Source organism: Giraffa tippelskirchi, chromosome 4, assembly GCF_054371585.1.
Source record: "Giraffa tippelskirchi isolate mGirTip1 chromosome 4, T2T-mGirTip1v1.2.pri, whole genome shotgun sequence".
Lineage (NCBI taxonomy): Eukaryota > Metazoa > Chordata > Mammalia > Artiodactyla > Giraffidae > Giraffa > Giraffa tippelskirchi.
In genome coordinates this window covers 48,370,782-48,389,076 of record NC_137278.1, presented here as the reverse complement: position 1 = coordinate 48,389,076, position 18,295 = coordinate 48,370,782, and the positions used below count along the sequence as shown (strand labels likewise).

Below are 18,295 nucleotides of genomic sequence, written 5' to 3'. Positions count from 1 at the left end.
TAGTTATTTAATCAAGCACTAATACAGGTGCTGCCGTCATGGTATTTTGTAGATGTAGTGAAAAATCTATTATTGGTTTATTGTAAGAAGATTACCCTTGATAATGTGGGTGGGCCTCATCCAATTGATTGGAAGGCCTCAAAAGCAAAACCAGAGAACTGCCCTAAGGAAGTAGAAGAAATTCTGCCTCAAGACTGAAGCACCCCTCACTTGCAAACCTCTACAATCACATGAACCAATTCCTTAAAATAAATCTTCTAATATATGTATATGTATACAGCCTACTGGTTCTGTTTCTCTGGAGAACCTGACTTATAAATCTCTTCTTGGCTTTTAGGCTCCTCCCCCATAAAATATGTATTGTTTTCTACCTTGTTCTTTATGGAGGGATTAGAAAAGGCCTTTCTGAATAAGTGTTTCAAATTAGCATTTATATAAAGCTTACTACGTGTCAGTCGTTGATTTAACTACTTTGTCTATATTTACAACTACCTGATAAGACAGGTACTATAATTACTTAGAATGTACAGATACTGAAACTGAGGCCTAGGGGAGATTAAGTGAGTTATCACACAGTTAGTAAATGCTGGAGTGACGTTTCAAATTTGGTTTGTCTAGTTTCATAACTTACGTTATAGTTAAGTGCTATATTGCCTTAAAATGGATGGATTTAGGATATTTTTTTGAGTTAGGCTGATAACATTAAATTATGGTTTGGATGTGAGGGGAAAAAGGAATAAAGTATAACTCACGCTACTGACTGAAGCAACTGTTAGTCCCATGCCTCAGTGGGGAAAAATAAAGGAAGGTGTATTTGGAGAAATATTACACAGATTTACCTACAGCCAAAATCCAGAGGTAAAAATTTTAGAGTCTCAAATATAGATTGAGATGATTGACAAAGAAGAAGAGAAAGCCCAAGTCTGAGCCTTGGGACACCCAAAATTTAGAATCTTTAGCAGACATGGAGTCAGAAGCAGGTGGAAGAAAGGAGATACTGTGAAATTCAAGAGTCATGAGAAAAAGTGGGTGACCCAGGAGAAAAGGGTGGTTGTCAACTCCATATGATGCTGAAGGCTGAGCAAGGCTATAGAGAGAAATGGACAGATATGACCAGCAGGTGAACCTAGTGACTGACCAGAGTAGATTCCACAGAGTGGTCAGTCTGAAAGCCAGAATAGTGTGGGTGAAAGAGAGACCATTCATAGCACATTTATTTTAAAAACTCATGGGAAATAGCTTCTTGATAGAACAAGTACATCAAACCGTTAATGCCAGATTTAGGTGGCAGTTTTGCTGGAATAGGATTCCCTATTCAACCGCTCAACTTCTGAACATTTTCATAATAAAATGATGGGGGAAATGCATAGAAAATATGGACATCAAAGTCAGGACTGTGGTTCCCTGGCCAAGCTGAGCAGTGGCAGCAGGAAGGGAAGGAAATATGGACACCGAGGTGTAAGCAGGCAGCTCCCACTGCATAGACAAAGTTTTCTTTCTTGAGCAAAGGGCATACTGGCATTCCTGGCATTCCTCATGTGGTTCTGTACTGATTATATTGCACAATAAAAAGAAAAGTGACTGTGGGGCAAGGAAATTGAACAAGTGGGTATGGATTACTCTTTGGAAAGTTTTATTTTAAAAAGGCAGAAAAATGGGGTTGTTGGAAGGAGTCTGCAGTTAGTTAAGGGTTTCTGTTTGTTTTAACCTATCACACATTTGCATGTTGCTTGAACTATTTCAGCAGAAAAGAAGAAATTCCAGAGTTGAATGATATCACCAAAACTGAGTCATCCAAAAGGTGACAGGGGAAGGGACCAGCAGCTCCAGTAGCAGGATTGGGTTTGGGAGAAGGAGTGGCTCTTCATTCTTTACTGACCCATGGAAACAAGAGAACAGGTAAACAGTATCAGGCAGTGAGTCTTGATTTAAAAAGAAGTCATTCATCTGATGGCTTTAATACCTGCCCTTTTCTCTCCAATTTAACAGAATGGACATGATCAGCTTTTAATAATTAAGATGTCTCCCTGGTTAGCTTTGCTATGTTGGGATGGCATCTAGATAATTTTTTGTAAGATCTCATTTTTCCATACTGCCTACTGTATGTATCCTGAAGTCTGATCTTCTAGGACTTTGTATTAACATGCACTTAGCAAGATTCAGCATGGCTTTAGAAGCTGTTTGCCTTGCCTATTTATTTTCTTTTACAAAAACAGGCTCATTCAGTCTCCATGTCAGAGGGATCCACTGCTAATGAAGATGACCTGGGTTAGCTCAAGTTGCCGGCACATATCATAATTAGGGATGTATCAGTGAATCAGCTTCATTTTGAACAATCTTATCCTGTTGTTTTTCAAGATGTTTACGTCAAATGCATTTTTTATTGAATTACAGACTTAGCTATTAGGGAGGAAGTGCTTGATAACCAGGTTTCTTTATGTAATGTAGTGTATTTCCTTTCAGGCATGGTAGGAATCAGATGCTGTAATTTTAGCTCAAAGCAAGGTGAAATTCAAAAGAAATGCAGGTTATTTAGGGATCTACCTGAAAGATTATTTTTAATTTTTTAATTAAAATATCATAAAACTTCACATTTACAACCAGTCTGTTTTAAAGCAGAAGAGCCCAATGTGTTGCTCCGTGTAGCAAGTACCATAACAATAATGATAATGACAAAGATGATAGCCACCAGGCTTTTAAAGCCTGCAGCTGCTAGAGCTTATGCTAAGCACTTTACATGCATCCTGTCATCTGCACTCCACAATGGTCCTGGAAGTGTGTGTATGCATAGCCCCACTTAATTCATGCAAACACTGGGGCAGAGGATAAGTAGCTTGCTTACATCACACAGCTCATGCAGCAAGAAAACTGCGATATGGAGTTTAACTCTGGAACCACTGCCGCCACTGCCCATTCTGCCCCTTCCTGACATCTGGCCCATTCCGGGCTGGAATGGTATAAATAGCATGCTGGGGCATTAACGTGTTCCTTGGCTCCTCTTTAGTTTCAAACGTTGTTTTTTTCTTCTTTTCCGTGGATTTCTATTTTCTTTCTTACTGTGTGTTGTATATCCCTGTAAGCCTCTTTAAATCTTTTCTGTGAAAGGCAAGAATGGTTTGACAAGTCTGGATAAAGAGTATCAAAAAGAATAGACCTCAGTTGGTAATCTTTTAAACTAGACTTCCCATTTTTACATTTATGTAGATGTATAATTTACCATCCTTTGCAAGTCAGTTTAAGGATAAGAATATTTCAGCATCCACACTGCATTTGTTCTTGTCATTTTGCTAAGCTACATACAAAAGGATTTATTACTTTGGTTTTTCACTATTGTGCTCAGCTCAACTAATAATGTATCAATATTTGTTCATTAACTCTCACAAACATATCATAATGATGTTAGATGTTAATAACAGGAAAACTGGATGTAGGGTTATGGAAGTTTTCTGTATTACCTTTGCAAATTTCATGAAAATCTAAAACTATTATTAAAGTATATATATTTTTTAATGCAAGAAGGTTAGGTGAATTTTTAGAGACATGAGTTTTCAAATCAGTAGGGTAAATCCCTAGGACTGAGATTGATGTGTTGTATGGTATTTCTATTTTTAGTTTTATTTTAAAAACAATGCCAAACTCTCTTCCAAAGAGGCTATCTCATTTTGCATCTGAATGAACAAGAGTTTCTATTGTTCTACATCCTCACCAGAATTTGTTATTGCTCATTTCGGGGATTTTATTGATTCTAGTAGGCATACAATGAAATCTCTTTCTTGTATTAATTTGCACTTCTCTACTGATAAAGGATGTTGAGCATTTTTTTCATATGTTTATTTGTCATCTGTGTGTCCTCATTGGTGACCTATCTTTTCAGGTTATTTGCCCATTTTTGAATCTGGTGGTTCCTCTTCTTATTGTTGAATTTTAAGAGTTCTTTATATAGTTCAGATATAAGTCCTTTACCAGATATGTGACTTGCAAATATTTTCTCTAGGTCTATGATTTTCCTTCACTGTCTTTTGCAGAGAAAAAGAGTTCAAGTTCTACTTACCAATTTATCTTTCATTTATCATACTTTTGGTGGTTCCATTTGTAATTGCACTTCTATAGCCTGGAATCATCACTCTGCTTATTTTTTTTAAATTAATTATCTGTCTCATGTCAGAATGTAATATTCTTATAGGCAGAAAATGTCTGCTTTCTTCTGTGTTTTAAACTCCCAGCTCTTTGACAGTACATGTGCAAAATAAATACTTAATAAATATTTGTTGAATTGGCAATTAATGGGCATGGAGCTCTTTCAGCATCAGTATGGATAATAATATTTGAAATGACTAACAGAATAATGTTGCCAACTAAAAATTGTCACTTGCCATCTGCGTCTACAAGGATCAGGTCACTAGCCACTGCAGTTACTGTCTTTCAGCACCCCCTGAAAGGAGGTCAAGAATGTGCTCTGGGAAAATACCAGCAGAATAGGCTTCTGACAGTTAGGTACTTTCAGGAAAAGATTTTATTAGCTCAATTTCTTATATTCTCTCACCTCTAGAAAAACACTAAAATCATTAATGGATGAACAGCAACCTTCTTGTGACTAACAGCAACCTCTGCCAAAATATGCTCCTTCATCAAAATCGTATATATACACTGACAAACTCCAATGCCAACCCAGAGCAGTTCCTCAGAGATATCTGAGAGTCTGTCTCCCAGGCTATAGGTCTCATTTTGCTCCAAATAAAATTTAATTCACAACTCTCATGTTGTGCATTTTTTTCAGTCCACAGTGTTAAGAAAATACATATAAAGTATATTACAAATGCAATAACAACCAATAGATGGAAGCTATCACGTTTATTATTCTTGCTGAAAGATCACAGCATTTTAAAAAGTTAAGGTCTCCAGAAAGAGGGTAAAATGAAAGAGCTGTCTAGTGTTACCTCTCGAGTGTGAGTGCTCATTCACTCAGTCGTGTCTGACTCTTTGTGACCCAATAGACTGTAGGCTACCACGCTTCTCAGTCCATGGAATTCTCCAGGCCAGAATACTGGAGTAGGTTCCATTTTCTACTCCAGAGTATCTTCCCAACCCAGGAATTGAACCTATGTCTCTTGCATCTTCTGCATAGGCAGGTGGATTCGTTATCACTGAGCCACCTGGAAACCCCTCTGTTATCTCTCAATATGTTGCAACAAAAGCCATAAACAGGGCTCCAGGTTTATGTAGCATATTCCTGGGCCCACAACCAGCAAAACATTTTGCACACATATTTTATTTAACAAAATATGCAATAGGTAAAAGTATAACAAATGTTAAAATTTGTATTAAGATGAATCCAAAAGCAGAGACATTACTGTGCCAACAAAGGTCCGTCTAGTCAAGGTTATGGTTTTTCCAGTAGTCATGTATGGATATGAGAGTTGGACGGCGAAGAAAGCTGAGCGCTGAAGAATTGATGCTTTTGAACTATGGTGTTGGAGAAGACTCTTGAGAGTCCCTTGGACTTCAAGGAGATCCAACCAGTCCATCCTAAAGGAGATCAGTCCTGGGTGTTCATTGGAAGGACTGATGTTGAAGCTGAAGCTCCAACACTTTGGCCACCTGATGCGAAGAACTGACTCATTTGATAAGACCCTGATGCTGGGAAAGATTGAAGGCAGGAGGAGAAGGGGATGACAGAGGATGAGATGGTTGGACGGCATCACCGACTCAACGGACATGGGTTTGGGTAGACTCCGGGAGTTGGTGATGGACAGGGAGGCCTGGCGTGCTGCGATTCATGGGGTCGCAAAGAGTCAGACATGACTGAACGACTGAACTGAACTGAACTGAACTGAAGGTATATGGCATTTTCACATTTATGCACTTTTTCTTCATGATATTTTCACATCAAACCTCTTATCATTTTTGTCATTGTATATATCTCCAGGTTTTTATATTTTTAACTTGTAGTATTAAAGCTTCTGAAGATTTATCTCATTCATGGATAGCATCCTTTTCAATGGAAATAAAGGCTTTAATTAAAGATGATGTGTATAAGATGCAATAAACTTAGGCTATTAGCAATTCTCAAAATTTGGAAGCATAAGATTCACTTGGTTCCTATCTGGAAACAAAAATTCCCAGTATTACCCCAACTATACTGAATCTAAGTTTGTGGCTATGTGTGTGTTAGTCACTCAGTTGTGTCCAACTCTTTGTGACCCCATGGACTGTAGCCCATCAGCCTCCTCTGTTCATGGAATTTTTCAGGCAAGAATACTGGAGTAGATAGCCGTTCCCTTCTCCAGGGTATCTTCTCAACCAGGGATCAAACCCAGGTCTCCTGCATTGCAAGCAGAATCTTTACTGTCTGAGCCATCTGGGAAGCTTTTGGCTGGGTGCAGGAATACAAACTTTTATGGATAGCTCTCATCATCACCCAGGTAATTCTGAACTGCATTGTGTGTGAACTTCACTCTGAGAAACGCTTGGGAAAAAAGCCTCTATAAAGGAGGGAAGGAGGTGCCTTGGGAGGGACAGTGAATAGCAGTGTGTGGACACAACAGACGATCACCAGATCCTTGACTCAGATGCACTGAGACTGAAAAGATACTCATCATACCAACTTCAAGGTCTTCTCTTCACTTGATCTAATAAACATGCATCTGTTATATTACTTGAATATTATTTTTTAAATTAATGGATCTACACTCAGCAGAATACAGGTTCCAAGAAGTGAGACATTTCTTTCTCACCTCATTTTGCCTCTCATATCCCCATTTTCTGTCCTAGAATTTTCCTCTTCTTGGAAAGTGGTCCCCTTCATTAGAGACCTGCTCCCCTAGCCCTCCAACCATACAGGAGTGAAGTCTCATGTCAATGAGAAGAACTCATATCACAACACAGGAAGATACCATCCATACAAAGGTAGGAAGGCAGCAGCTCAGCATAGAAAAAGGATGGCAACCCACCAGTATCCTTGCATGGAGAATCCCATGGACAGAGAAGCCTGGGGGCTAGAGTCCATGGGGTTGCAAAGAGTTGGACATGACTGAAGCAACTTAGCACACACATACTCAGAATCCCTAAGAGACTCAAGCATTTAGGATGTAAAGAGTATGGGCATAAAGCAAGGGCTACCTGAGAAAGAGGATAAGCAGAGGACATCAGAATTCTTGCAATACCCCAGTGCTCCTTCTCCTTAGAGAGGCCAGCCTCTGTGGGAAGTGGGGCAGGAAAGAGGACACTGCCTTCCTTCTTCTAGGACTGGGCTGCATTGATTTACATATTAATAGGGTGGCTGGAGGAAGAGAGGCAGGATTCCAATGTGACATTAGAAGCTTCTTGTCCAGGGAAATAGGGCTTCCCAAGTGGTGCTAGTGGAAAAGAACCCACCCGCTCAGTCCTGAATATTCTTTGGAAGGACTGATGTTGAAGCTCCGGTACTTTGGCCACCTGATGCGAAGATCCAACTCCTTAGAAAAGACCCTGATGCTGGGAAAGATTGAAGGCAGGAAGAGAAGGACGCAACAGAGGATGAGATGATTGGATGGCATCACCGACTTGATGGACATGAGTTTGAGCAAGCTCCAGGAGTTGGTGATGGACAGGGAAGCCTGGCGTGCTGCAGTCCATGGTGTCAAAAGAGTTGGACATGACTGAGCAACTGAACTGAACTGAACTGAAAGTTTCATTTCCATAGTATTAACCATCTGCTAGGCAGATTCCTTTATCCACCAATGTTTAAAATCAAAATGGTCCTCTTTCCTCAACTATCATCTCTTAACATGTCACAATTAAGTTGTCTAAGGCCAAAAACATGGAATAAATGTTGAATTTTGTCTCTTCCCTTCACCAAGTGGCAAATCTTTTATTCTTTTTTGCAGTGTCTATAATATTTAGGTTCTTATTTCTATTCCCATGACCATCACTCCAATCCCAGACACTCAAAGTATTTCTCTTTTTGTTTTGTTTTCTCTGTAATGTTACAATAAACCTAAGCAATATGAGTCCTGGAGAAGGCAATGGCAACCCACTCCAGTACTCCTGCCTGGAAAATCCCATGAACGGAGGAGCCTGGTAGGCTGCAGTCCATGGGGTCGCGAAGAGTCGGATACGACTGAGCGACTTCACTTTCACTTTTCACTTTCATGCACTGGAGAAGGAAATGGCAACCCGCTCCAGTATTCTTGCCTGGAGAATCCCAGGGATGGGGGAGCCTGGTGGGCTGCCGTCTATGGGGTCACACAGAGTCGGACACGACTGAAGCGACTTAGCAGCAGCAGCAGCAGCAGCAGGCTTTGACTATTATTTCTCTTTTTTATATATACTTAAGTAATTTATTTTCATTACTTATTTTTAATAGAAATGCTGCTCATATACTTCTTTTGCAGTCTATAATTTAGAGTACAGGAAAATCTACTGAAATATTCTAGGGCAAAAATGTTGTCTACCAGTCTAGTATTCTTGCTTGGAGAATTGCACGGGCAGAGGAGCCTGGCGGGCTATAGTTCATGGAGTCGCAAAGAGTCGGACATGACTGAGTTACTGAGCACACAAGAATATTATCACCCATGTAATGGAGCACCTAAAAACGAATCTGACATGCAGCTTAGGATTAAACGATATATATTTTTAGTGATTACAAAATTCAACACTAAGTTTAACTATATGAGATACAATAATGACATAGTTAAATAGATAATTTCATATATAACCTTGTCAGATTACAGTAATTATAATCATGAGTGTTGTGAAACTTTGAAAGAATAACCGTAAATGATTCTATATTAAAAATATGAAAATGAATATGTACTATACTAAAACTTCAGGCATTTAACTCAGGCTGAAAATATTTTTTAAAAGGGACAATGCTTTTCACCACCTGATTTAAAGAAGCAAAAACAATTCAACAGAAAAGATTATATATGATAGATTCAATTCCTAAAGTACATATCATTTAATAAGTAAGCATGTGTGGATGCTAGAGAAACATTAAAGAAGGAAAGTGTTTTCATAATTTCTGAATTTAGAAAGAGATTTCTATGCTGGAAGGAAAGAATGTTGTTGATGTTGTTTAGTCACTGTGTCCAACTCTTTTGTGACCCCATGGGCTGTAGTCTGCCAGGCTCCTCTGTTCATGGGATTTCCCAGGCAAGAATGCTGGAGTGAGTTCCATTTCTTTCTCCAAGAGAAGATACCTAAGTTTCAAAGTTTCAGTGACTAAATATCCCTACCCTAGTCCTCACTTGCTCCCCCATCCTCCTTGCTCCCCATCTTTCTCTCAAAGTCAACTCAGCCTCTCACTTGTAAATAAAATCTGGGTAACAGTCAATCAGAAGATCTGTACAAAGCCAGGCAGGCTAGGAGGTTACACAATAAAGAACCAAATTGGAGCAGAAAGCAGAAAAGAGAGCCTGTGGGCACAGAAATGAAAGGAGGGCCCAAGGACTCTGCTGTCAGAGATGAAAAGCATACACATGACAGACATGTGAAGAGTATTTGAGAGTATTTGAAGATAGGAGAAACAGAAAAAATAATTTCAAAGTATTTTTCCAGGAAAATTTATTTTGCAAATATAACAACATTTCCTTGAATTTGACCTTGTTCAGAAAAGGACATGTCGCATCTGGGCTTGATACGTAAGTATCATTCCTTATTCATAATTTCTCAGTAACAGGAAATCACTAGTATAATGGAAATTTAAAATATTCTCTAGAATAACAACAGCGATAAGCTGTCCTAAATTAACTTCTTTATAATTTCTCACTCTAATATTCCTAGGACATTCTGGCCAAAAACTATGCTGGTTATTATATTATGCCCCCAAAACAGCATTTCATACAAGCTTTGAGAAATCTAAAATATTAATTTCTACAGAAGGTGTGAAAACCAACTTCTAAGGATAAAATAAGGGAAAGTTAAAGGTGGTTAAGGGAACTAAATGGGAAAATGTCACTCGTCTGATGACAGATAAATCTTTGAGAAAATAGCCTAGAGGCCAGTTAATAAAAATCCTCTGTAGTAGGAGAGATTCACTATATTGACGGTGGTGATAGTTTCATGGCACACACCTGTCAAAACTTATCAAATTTATCAAAACTTATCACACTTTATTTTTTTTTTTCTTATCACACTTTAAATGTGTAAAATTTATTATCTCCCAGTCAACCTAAAAAAAGAAAAAGAAAGTATCCAGGCTACAGATGCATGAACACAAGTGCCCATCTGCAATTCAGAAGGAATACCAGTTGTCAATAGCACTTAGAAACTTGGAAGCTATCATGTTGCTAAAACACATATATAAATATATTCCATCGACATTAGATGAAATATGTAAAATTTAACACTTTGAATTAAAGTAACAATTTACATGAGTGTTATGTAAATAAAATTAACATTTAGGTTGAAGAAGAGAATAGGAAGTACATGGCAGTATGAAGAAGGGTGATTATGGGTATGGAAGGATGTTTGGTATTTCCAGGGACCAAATACCCATCTGCAAATTGAAAAATGGCTGGTTTGCAAGTAGAAAGGTGATAGAACACTCAATCATCTATTCCTTCATTTATTCAACAAATACTTCTTGACGTCTTATGAATGCTAAGCATTGCAAATCAATGGTTGCAAAAGAAACACAGTGTTTTCTATCTTCATTAATTTCCAGTGTGGCAGAGAACAAAGCTATCGATTAAGCCACCTCACAAAAATTATATTTTCCAGTGGAAAGTGACAAGGAAATATCCATGAAAGAGTATCACAGGAGTGTCAGGGACAGGTTCCCTGGGAAGGTGTTCTTTGAGCTGGGATGTGCAGAATGAGTCTTTCTTAATGATGAGAGAGAAGACAGAATGTATAAAGACCCTGGAGAAGGTAAAACATGGTGCATCTAAATAACTAAAACAGAAGTTGGTCGACTTAAGAGGTACCTAGGAGTTAAAAAATCTATGGGTCTTTGTGGTAGGCTGTATTTGGAAGGGGATGGAAGTAGCAAGCATGATACCAAGATTTCTGCAACTGAATACATATATGTGGCATCACTGCAGATGATGGCTATGGCCATGAAATCAGAAGATGATTGCTTCTTGGCAGGAAAGTGACGAAAAAACCTAGACAGTGTATTGAAAAGCAGAGACTTTACTCTGCCGACAAGGGTCCACATAGTCAAGGCTATGGTTTTCCCAGTGGTCACGTATGGCTGTGAGAGCTGGACCCTAAAAAAGGCAGAGCACCTAAGAATTGATGCCTTGGAACTGTGGTGCTGGAGAAGACTCCTGAAAGTCCCTTGGACAACAAGGAGATCAAACCAGTCAATCTTAAGGGAAATCAACCCTGAATACTCGTTGGAAGGACTGATGTTGAAGCTGAAGCTTCAGTATTTTGGTCATCTGATGCAAACTGCTGACTCATTGGAAAAGCCCCCGATGCCAGGAAAGATTGAGGGCAGAAGGAGAAGAGGGCATCAGAGGATGAGACGGCTGGATGGCATCACCGATGCAATGGACATGAACTTGGGCAAACTTGAGGAGATGATGAAGGACAGGCAGGCCTGGTGTGCTGTAGTCCATGGTGTTGCAAAGAGTCAGACACAAGTGGGAGACTGAATAACAACAAATGTGGCATTTATTAGACAGAAAACAGAGGACAGAGGTGAGGCTGGAGATAGGTGTTTGTTCTAATTTCATGGTGTCCTAGAATTTTCAACTAAAGCTGCTGGACAAGACCACATCAAAATTTAAAATGTCTGTGTATCAAAGGATACAATCAAGAGAGTGAAAAGGTAGCCCATACGAAGGGAGAAACTATTTGCAAAACAATATCTGATAAAGGGTCTACTCTTATAACTCTACAACAACAAGGCAATGGGCTTAAATAAACGTTTCTCTAAGGAAGATATAAATATAGCCAACAAGCACATGAAACAATGCTCAATATAGCCAATCATTAGAGAAATGGAAATCAAAATCACAATGAGATATCATCTGACATCCACTGTGATTACTACTATAAAATTAAAAGAAAAAAAACACAGAAAATCACAAGTGTTGCCAAGGTTATAGAGAAAATGGAACCCTTGTGTGCTATTAGTAGAAGTATAAAATGGCATGGCTGCTATGGAAAACAGTATAGAAGTTCCTCAAAGAATTAAAAATATAACTACTATATGATCTAGCAATATCACCTCCGGATGTAAATCCAAAAGAATTGAAAGCAGGGTGATAAAGAGATATTTGTATACCCATGCTCATAGCTAGATTATTCACAATGGCCAAAAGGTGAAAGGCACACAAATGTCCACCAATGGATGAATGGATAAATGAAACACAGTTTAAATATACAATAAAATAATATCCAGCCCTACCTAAAAAGGAAAGGCATTTTGACATATGCCACAATATGCACAAATCTTGAGGACCTTATGCTATGTGAAATAAACCAATCACAATAAGACAAACGTTATGATTCCACTTAACATGCATCTAGAGTAGTAAAACTCGTCAGAAAAGAAACTTACACAGCGATTGCCAGTGGCTTGGGGGAAGGCAAACTTGGAGGTTGTTTAATAGGTATAGAATTTCAGTTTTGCAAGGTGAAAAAGTTATGGAGATTAGTGACTCAACCATATGATTATACTTTACATGACCAAACTACACACTTAAAATGGTTATAATAATATATTTTATGTGTATTTTACTACAATTAAAAATTTTAAATATAATAAATAAATAGTATTATTGATAGCTTCCTAGCTATATAATTGATCAATCGGTAGCTAGTTAACCAGATAGAGAGATTTTTGAGAAAAGCCATGAACTGAAAATAGAAATTTGGGAATCATACAAAAGCAATAATAATTTTATTACACTGTATTCTTCTCCTCCCTTCATCCATCAAATCTTGAATTTTCAGTGACTTTATAAATATAAAGGTTTCTCATCCTATCCTCCCCAAAACCTAAGTTTGACAGGAGAGTCTGGTTTCATTAACCAGGTGAAAACAATCTGAAGAGCACCAGCAGACATGGAGTGCCTGCAGCTGTGTTAAACTGCCACAACAGAGAAATCTCCCCCTGCCTATGCACCTAATTCCAGCAAAATTAAAAATGAGAAGTGTAGACAGAGGCAAAAAAAAAAAAAAAATAAGACTACTCTTTTGAGTAGTCTTATTTAAGAGTAGTCTTATTTTTCCAGAAAAAAATCCACTGTTTATACATCATATACATCCCTCTAAAATAATATTATTCTTCCTACCTTGTTTGCGTACATCCTCAACAGCAGCAACCAGTTCTTCTTTGAGATCTTGACTCTCCTTAGCAATCTGTTCACCTTTTTCCAGAAAGTTCTGAGTGGCTTGCTCTACAGATGCAGCCAGTACATGGGCTTTCTTTGACCTTCCTTTCTTTTTACCGGATGGGCCTTTATTGCTTGTGTTGACAAGTGTTGTCACCTTAAATACAAAAGAACAATTGTAAAATTGCTCTGCATACTGTCTAGAAATAGTGTATTATTATCTCATAATTTTAAAATATCCTTTGTATATTAAATCATGAATACATATCACATAGCCTCATCTTAAGGAAAATGTGAAATTATAAGGATTAGCAAATAAATTAATAGCTATTTATTTCCTGCAAGAAAAAAAAAAAAAAAAAGGATGTGAATAAAGGAGGAAGAGAAGACTTGTAAGTAGCTCAAAATTTCCAATCCACTGGAGGTTGTGCTTTCACAGATTGACAAATATAGTGCTGGTTAGAGTACCTAGCTTCAGGGAGGAAAGAAAATAGAATAAAAGGTGGAACTGCCTTTGAGCTTTCAGTCAGGAAAACCAGGACCCAAGTGAGCTCAAAAGTGAGGACCGAGATGAAATAGTAGTTAATTAATGGTGGACCATCAAAATACATGATTTACGTGTCATTTTCTAAAGGCTTTAAATGAAGATTCTTGCTATTTCCAATTTCATCTTATAAAAACAATGTGGTAAATTTGATCTGAAGAGCCTGAATGACTCAGTCTCAACATTTGGTTAACCTGCGAAAATTTCCAGAATAGAAACTAGATTTGCATTATCACTCCTTTTCTAGGTATCATAGTTTGGATACATATTTCAATTGCCAAACTTCTTTTAGAGCTACATCTAGAGCAATTTAATCTGCTAACAAAGCTTTTAATATCTTTTAAACACCTTATCGCCTATCGACTTCTGAATCTTTATTTTCTGCCAGTGAGAAGTCTGGGAGGGAAATGAATGCAACTGTTTCATATTCTCTTTAGCTAGTCATCTGCACCTCTGCATTATTTTTATCAGATTCATAGGAATGTGGGTGTTGTGGTTTATTTGCACTGAGGTGTCTGTCCTGCTTAGCAAACTAAAGCTTTTATTGGAGTTATCAAGAAAGCTAGTCCACAGAAAAGTTCTAAATGCTTTAGTCTCTGCTCTTTACTCCAAATTACAGAGCAAGCAAAGTGATTTGGCAAGTCACAATTAACGTCTAGTCAGTTTATTGGAAAAGATATAATACCAGAAGGAAAAAAATATTGAAAAAATGAACTAACATGATGAATGAAGTAGAACCATTACTTCAGACGTGGTTACTATAGAAATGGGAGCCATCATATTCAGCTTTCTTTTGATTGCTAACTAATTAGATACAAAGAATTAAAGAAGGACTCTGTAAGGACATTTAAGCACAAAGGCTAGCTAAAAAAAAGAAAGATAAAATCGTTAAGAATTAGACTGCCAAAAAATGGTACTTAGCTGTAAAATGTATATGGAGTCAGTTATACTTATAGTCTTTCCAGTTTCACCTACAAAAAGCGCTAGTCACTCAGTTGTGTCCAGCTCTTTGCAACCCCAAGGACTGTAACCTCTGTCCGTGGAATTCTCAAGATGGGAATACTGGAGTGGGTAGCTATTCCCTTCTCTAGGGAATCTTCCCAACCCAAGTATCAAACCCAGGTCTCCTGCATTGCAGGTAGATTCTTTACCATCTGAGCCACAAGGGAAACCCCAACTTACAGAGGCAACCTTCAGAAGACAGACAGTATGTCTCCAGAGTCACTTTTCTGAGGGACAAGAGCACTCTCCTTAATGTGGATTTACTCTAACACATTGACATATAAAAGATATGAGACTGAAAGATGAACTCTCAGGTCGGCAGGTGCCCAATATGCTACTGGAGAAGAGTGGAGAAATAGTTCCAGAAGGAGTGAAGAGGCTAAGCCAAAGTGAAAACAACACCCAGTTGTGGATGTGACTGGGGATGGAAATAAAGTCTGATGCTGTAAAGAAAATATTGCATAGGAAACTGAAAGTTAAGTCCATGAATCAAGGTAAATTGGAAGTGGTCAAACAGGAGATGGTAAGAGTGAACATTGACATTTTAGGAATCAGTGAATTAAAATGGACCAGAATGAGCGAGTTTAATTCAGATGACCATTATATCTACTACTGTGGGCAACAATCCCTTAGAAGAAATGGATTAGCCTTCATACTCAACAAAGGGTCCAAAATGCAGTACTTGTGTGCAATCTCAAAAATGACAGAATGATCTCAGTTCATCTCCAAGGCAAGCTAATTCAATATCACAGCCATACAAGTCTATGCCCTAACCACTAATGCTGAAGAAGCTGACGTTGAATGGTTCTATGAAGACCTTTTAGAACTAACATCAAAAAGAGATGCCCTTTTCATCATAGGGGACTGGAATGAAAAAGTAGGAAGTCAAGAGATACCTGCAGTAAGAGGCAAGTATGGTCTTGGAGTACAAAATGAAGCAGAGCAAAGGCTAACAGAGTTTTGCCAAGAGAATGCACTGGTCATAGAGAACATCCTAGTCCAACAACACAAGAGATGACTCTACACAGGGACATCACCAGATGGTCAATACCAAAATCAGATTGATTCTATTTTTTGCAGCCGAAGATGGAGAAGCTCTATAGAGTCAGCAAAACAAGACCAGGAGCTGACTGTAGCTCAAATCATGAACTCCTTATTGCCAAATTCAGACTTAAATTGAAGAAAGTAGGGAAAACCACTAGAATATTCAGGTATGACCTAAATCAAATCCTTTATGATTTTACAGTGGAAGTGACAAATAGATTCAAGGGATCAGATCTGATAGACAAAGTGTCTGAAGAACTTATGGACAGAAGTTTGTAACATTGTACAGGAGGCAGTGATCAAAACCATCCCCAGGCAGAAGAAATGCAAAAAGGCTGAGGAGGCCTTACAGATAGCTGAGAAAAGAAGAGAAGCTGAAGGCAAAGGACAAAAGGAAAGATATATCCATCTGAATGCAGAGTTCCAAAGAGTAGCAAGGAGAGATAAGAAAGCCTTCCTCAGTGCAAAAAAATAGAAGAAAACAATAGAATGGGAAAGACTAGAGATCTCTTCAAGAAAATCAGAGATACTGAGGGAACATTTCATGCAAAAATGGGCACAATAAAGGACAGAAATGGTATGGAGCTAACGGAAGCAGAAGATATTAAGAAGAGGTGGCAAAAATACACAGAAGAACTATACAAAAAAGAGCTTAATGATCCTGATAACCACAATGGTGTGATCTCTCACCTAGAGCCAGATATCCTAGAGTGTGAAGTCAAGTGGGTCTTAGGAAATATTACTATGGACAAAGCTAGTGGAGGTGATGGAATTCCAGCTGAGTTATTCCAAATCCTAAAAGGTGATGCTGTGAAAGTGCTGCACTCATTATGCCAGCAAATTTGGAAAACTCAGCAGTGGCCACAGGACTGGAAAAGGTCAGTTTTCATTCCAATCCCAAAGAAAGGCAATGCCAAAGAATGTTCAAACTACCGCACAGTTGCACTCTTCTCACACACTAGCAAAGCAATGCTTAAAATTCTCCAAGCTAGGCTTCAACAGTATGTGAACCGAGAACTTCCAGATGTTCAAACTGGATTTAGAAAAGGCAGAGGAACCAGAGATCTAATTGCCAACATCTGTTGGATCGTAGAAAAAGCAAGAGAATTCTAGGAAAACATCTACTTCTGCCTCATTGACTATGCTATAGTCTTTGACTGTGTGTATCACAACAAATTATTGAAAATTCTTAAAGAGCTGGGAATGCCAGACCACCTTACCTGCTTCCTGAGAAATCTGTATGCAGATCAAGAAGCAACAGTTAGAACCAGACACGGAACAATGGACTGGTTCCAAATTAAGAAAAGAGTATGTTACGTCAGTATATTGTCACCTTGCTTGTATGCAAAATGCTGGGCTGGACGAAGTACAAGCTACCAATGAATCTATCAAAATGACTACATTATGGTTCCTTTTCTGTAAGGGCAAACAAATTTCAATTTTTCTCTTATCTCGTGGTTCATTACTGTATTAAGCACAGTTTAGGTAATGTTCATAATAGGCAAGTCTGTATGAACTGTCTGTTATGTTTGTGCCAAAAGATAAAACATGGAATATCACCAGGAAGGTCCTAAGAAAAGTGTGATTACTTTCAGATGCAGCAAATCAATTCAGTCCTCTTTTAGAAAGCAAACTCATTTATTTAAACGTGGAAGAACGTAAATGGATGTAAGAGCACAGAATAGAGGGAAAATTAGGTGGCTCCATAAATGCTCATGTCTTAATCAGTTTAGAATAAAGAAATAATTGTTAACTCTCCCCATTGTTATTCAGTGTTTTGTTAAAGTACAAAGTCAACAATTTAGATATGAAAAAATACAGGACAGATATAAATATTATAAAGGTAGACACTAAATTGTCATTACTTATAGAGATTATGATGGTATCAAGAAAATACAAAAGAATTAAAAGAAAAACTATTAGAACTATTTGTGGCTAATACTAGACAGCAATACAAATCAAGTCGAACAGCGTTACCAATGAAAAATCTAGTTTAAAATATCCTACTCACAATAATCATAAATTGATATTATCAAGATCACTGTAACGCAAAATATAAAACATTGTATGAAGAAAATTATAATTTTAATGAGGAACATAAAAGATGATCTAAATAATAAAGACACATATCAATGAGCCCTGGAGACTATAAACTTTTGTGCTCAAGTTTGACATTGAGGCTGGGTCTAGGTCTGGGGCAGACGTGGCTTACAGACTTTTACATGTCTAGTGCATCTTCTTGGTAATCTTTTAAGAGATGATTATTCTGTAGAAATTCTTGGTTAAATGGAATGCCTCCTCTTACCCTAACCAGGCACTGTCTAATCCTCATACCAACTTTCACCCAAGAAAGAGTCATTCAAGATCTACACAGTCCCATTATCTCTCTAACAATTTACAAGCATATCTTTTTGTGCAGGAAAAAAAAGAAAAAGAA

General features: G+C 38.0%; 1 protein-coding gene across 4 annotated transcripts in view; it reads right to left on the bottom strand.

The window, feature by feature from the left end:
• CTNNA2 (catenin alpha 2) overlaps positions 1–18,295 on the bottom strand; it is a 1,291,223-nt gene that overhangs the window by 994,527 nt on the left and 278,401 nt on the right. For all 4 annotated transcript variants that reach the window (XM_081596598.1, XM_081596599.1, XM_081596600.1 and 1 more), the window contains one exon: positions 13,230–13,425. In XM_081596598.1, coding sequence (XP_081452724.1) covers positions 13,230–13,425 — 196 coding nt within the window. The remainder of the gene's footprint in view (positions 1–13,229; positions 13,426–18,295) is intronic.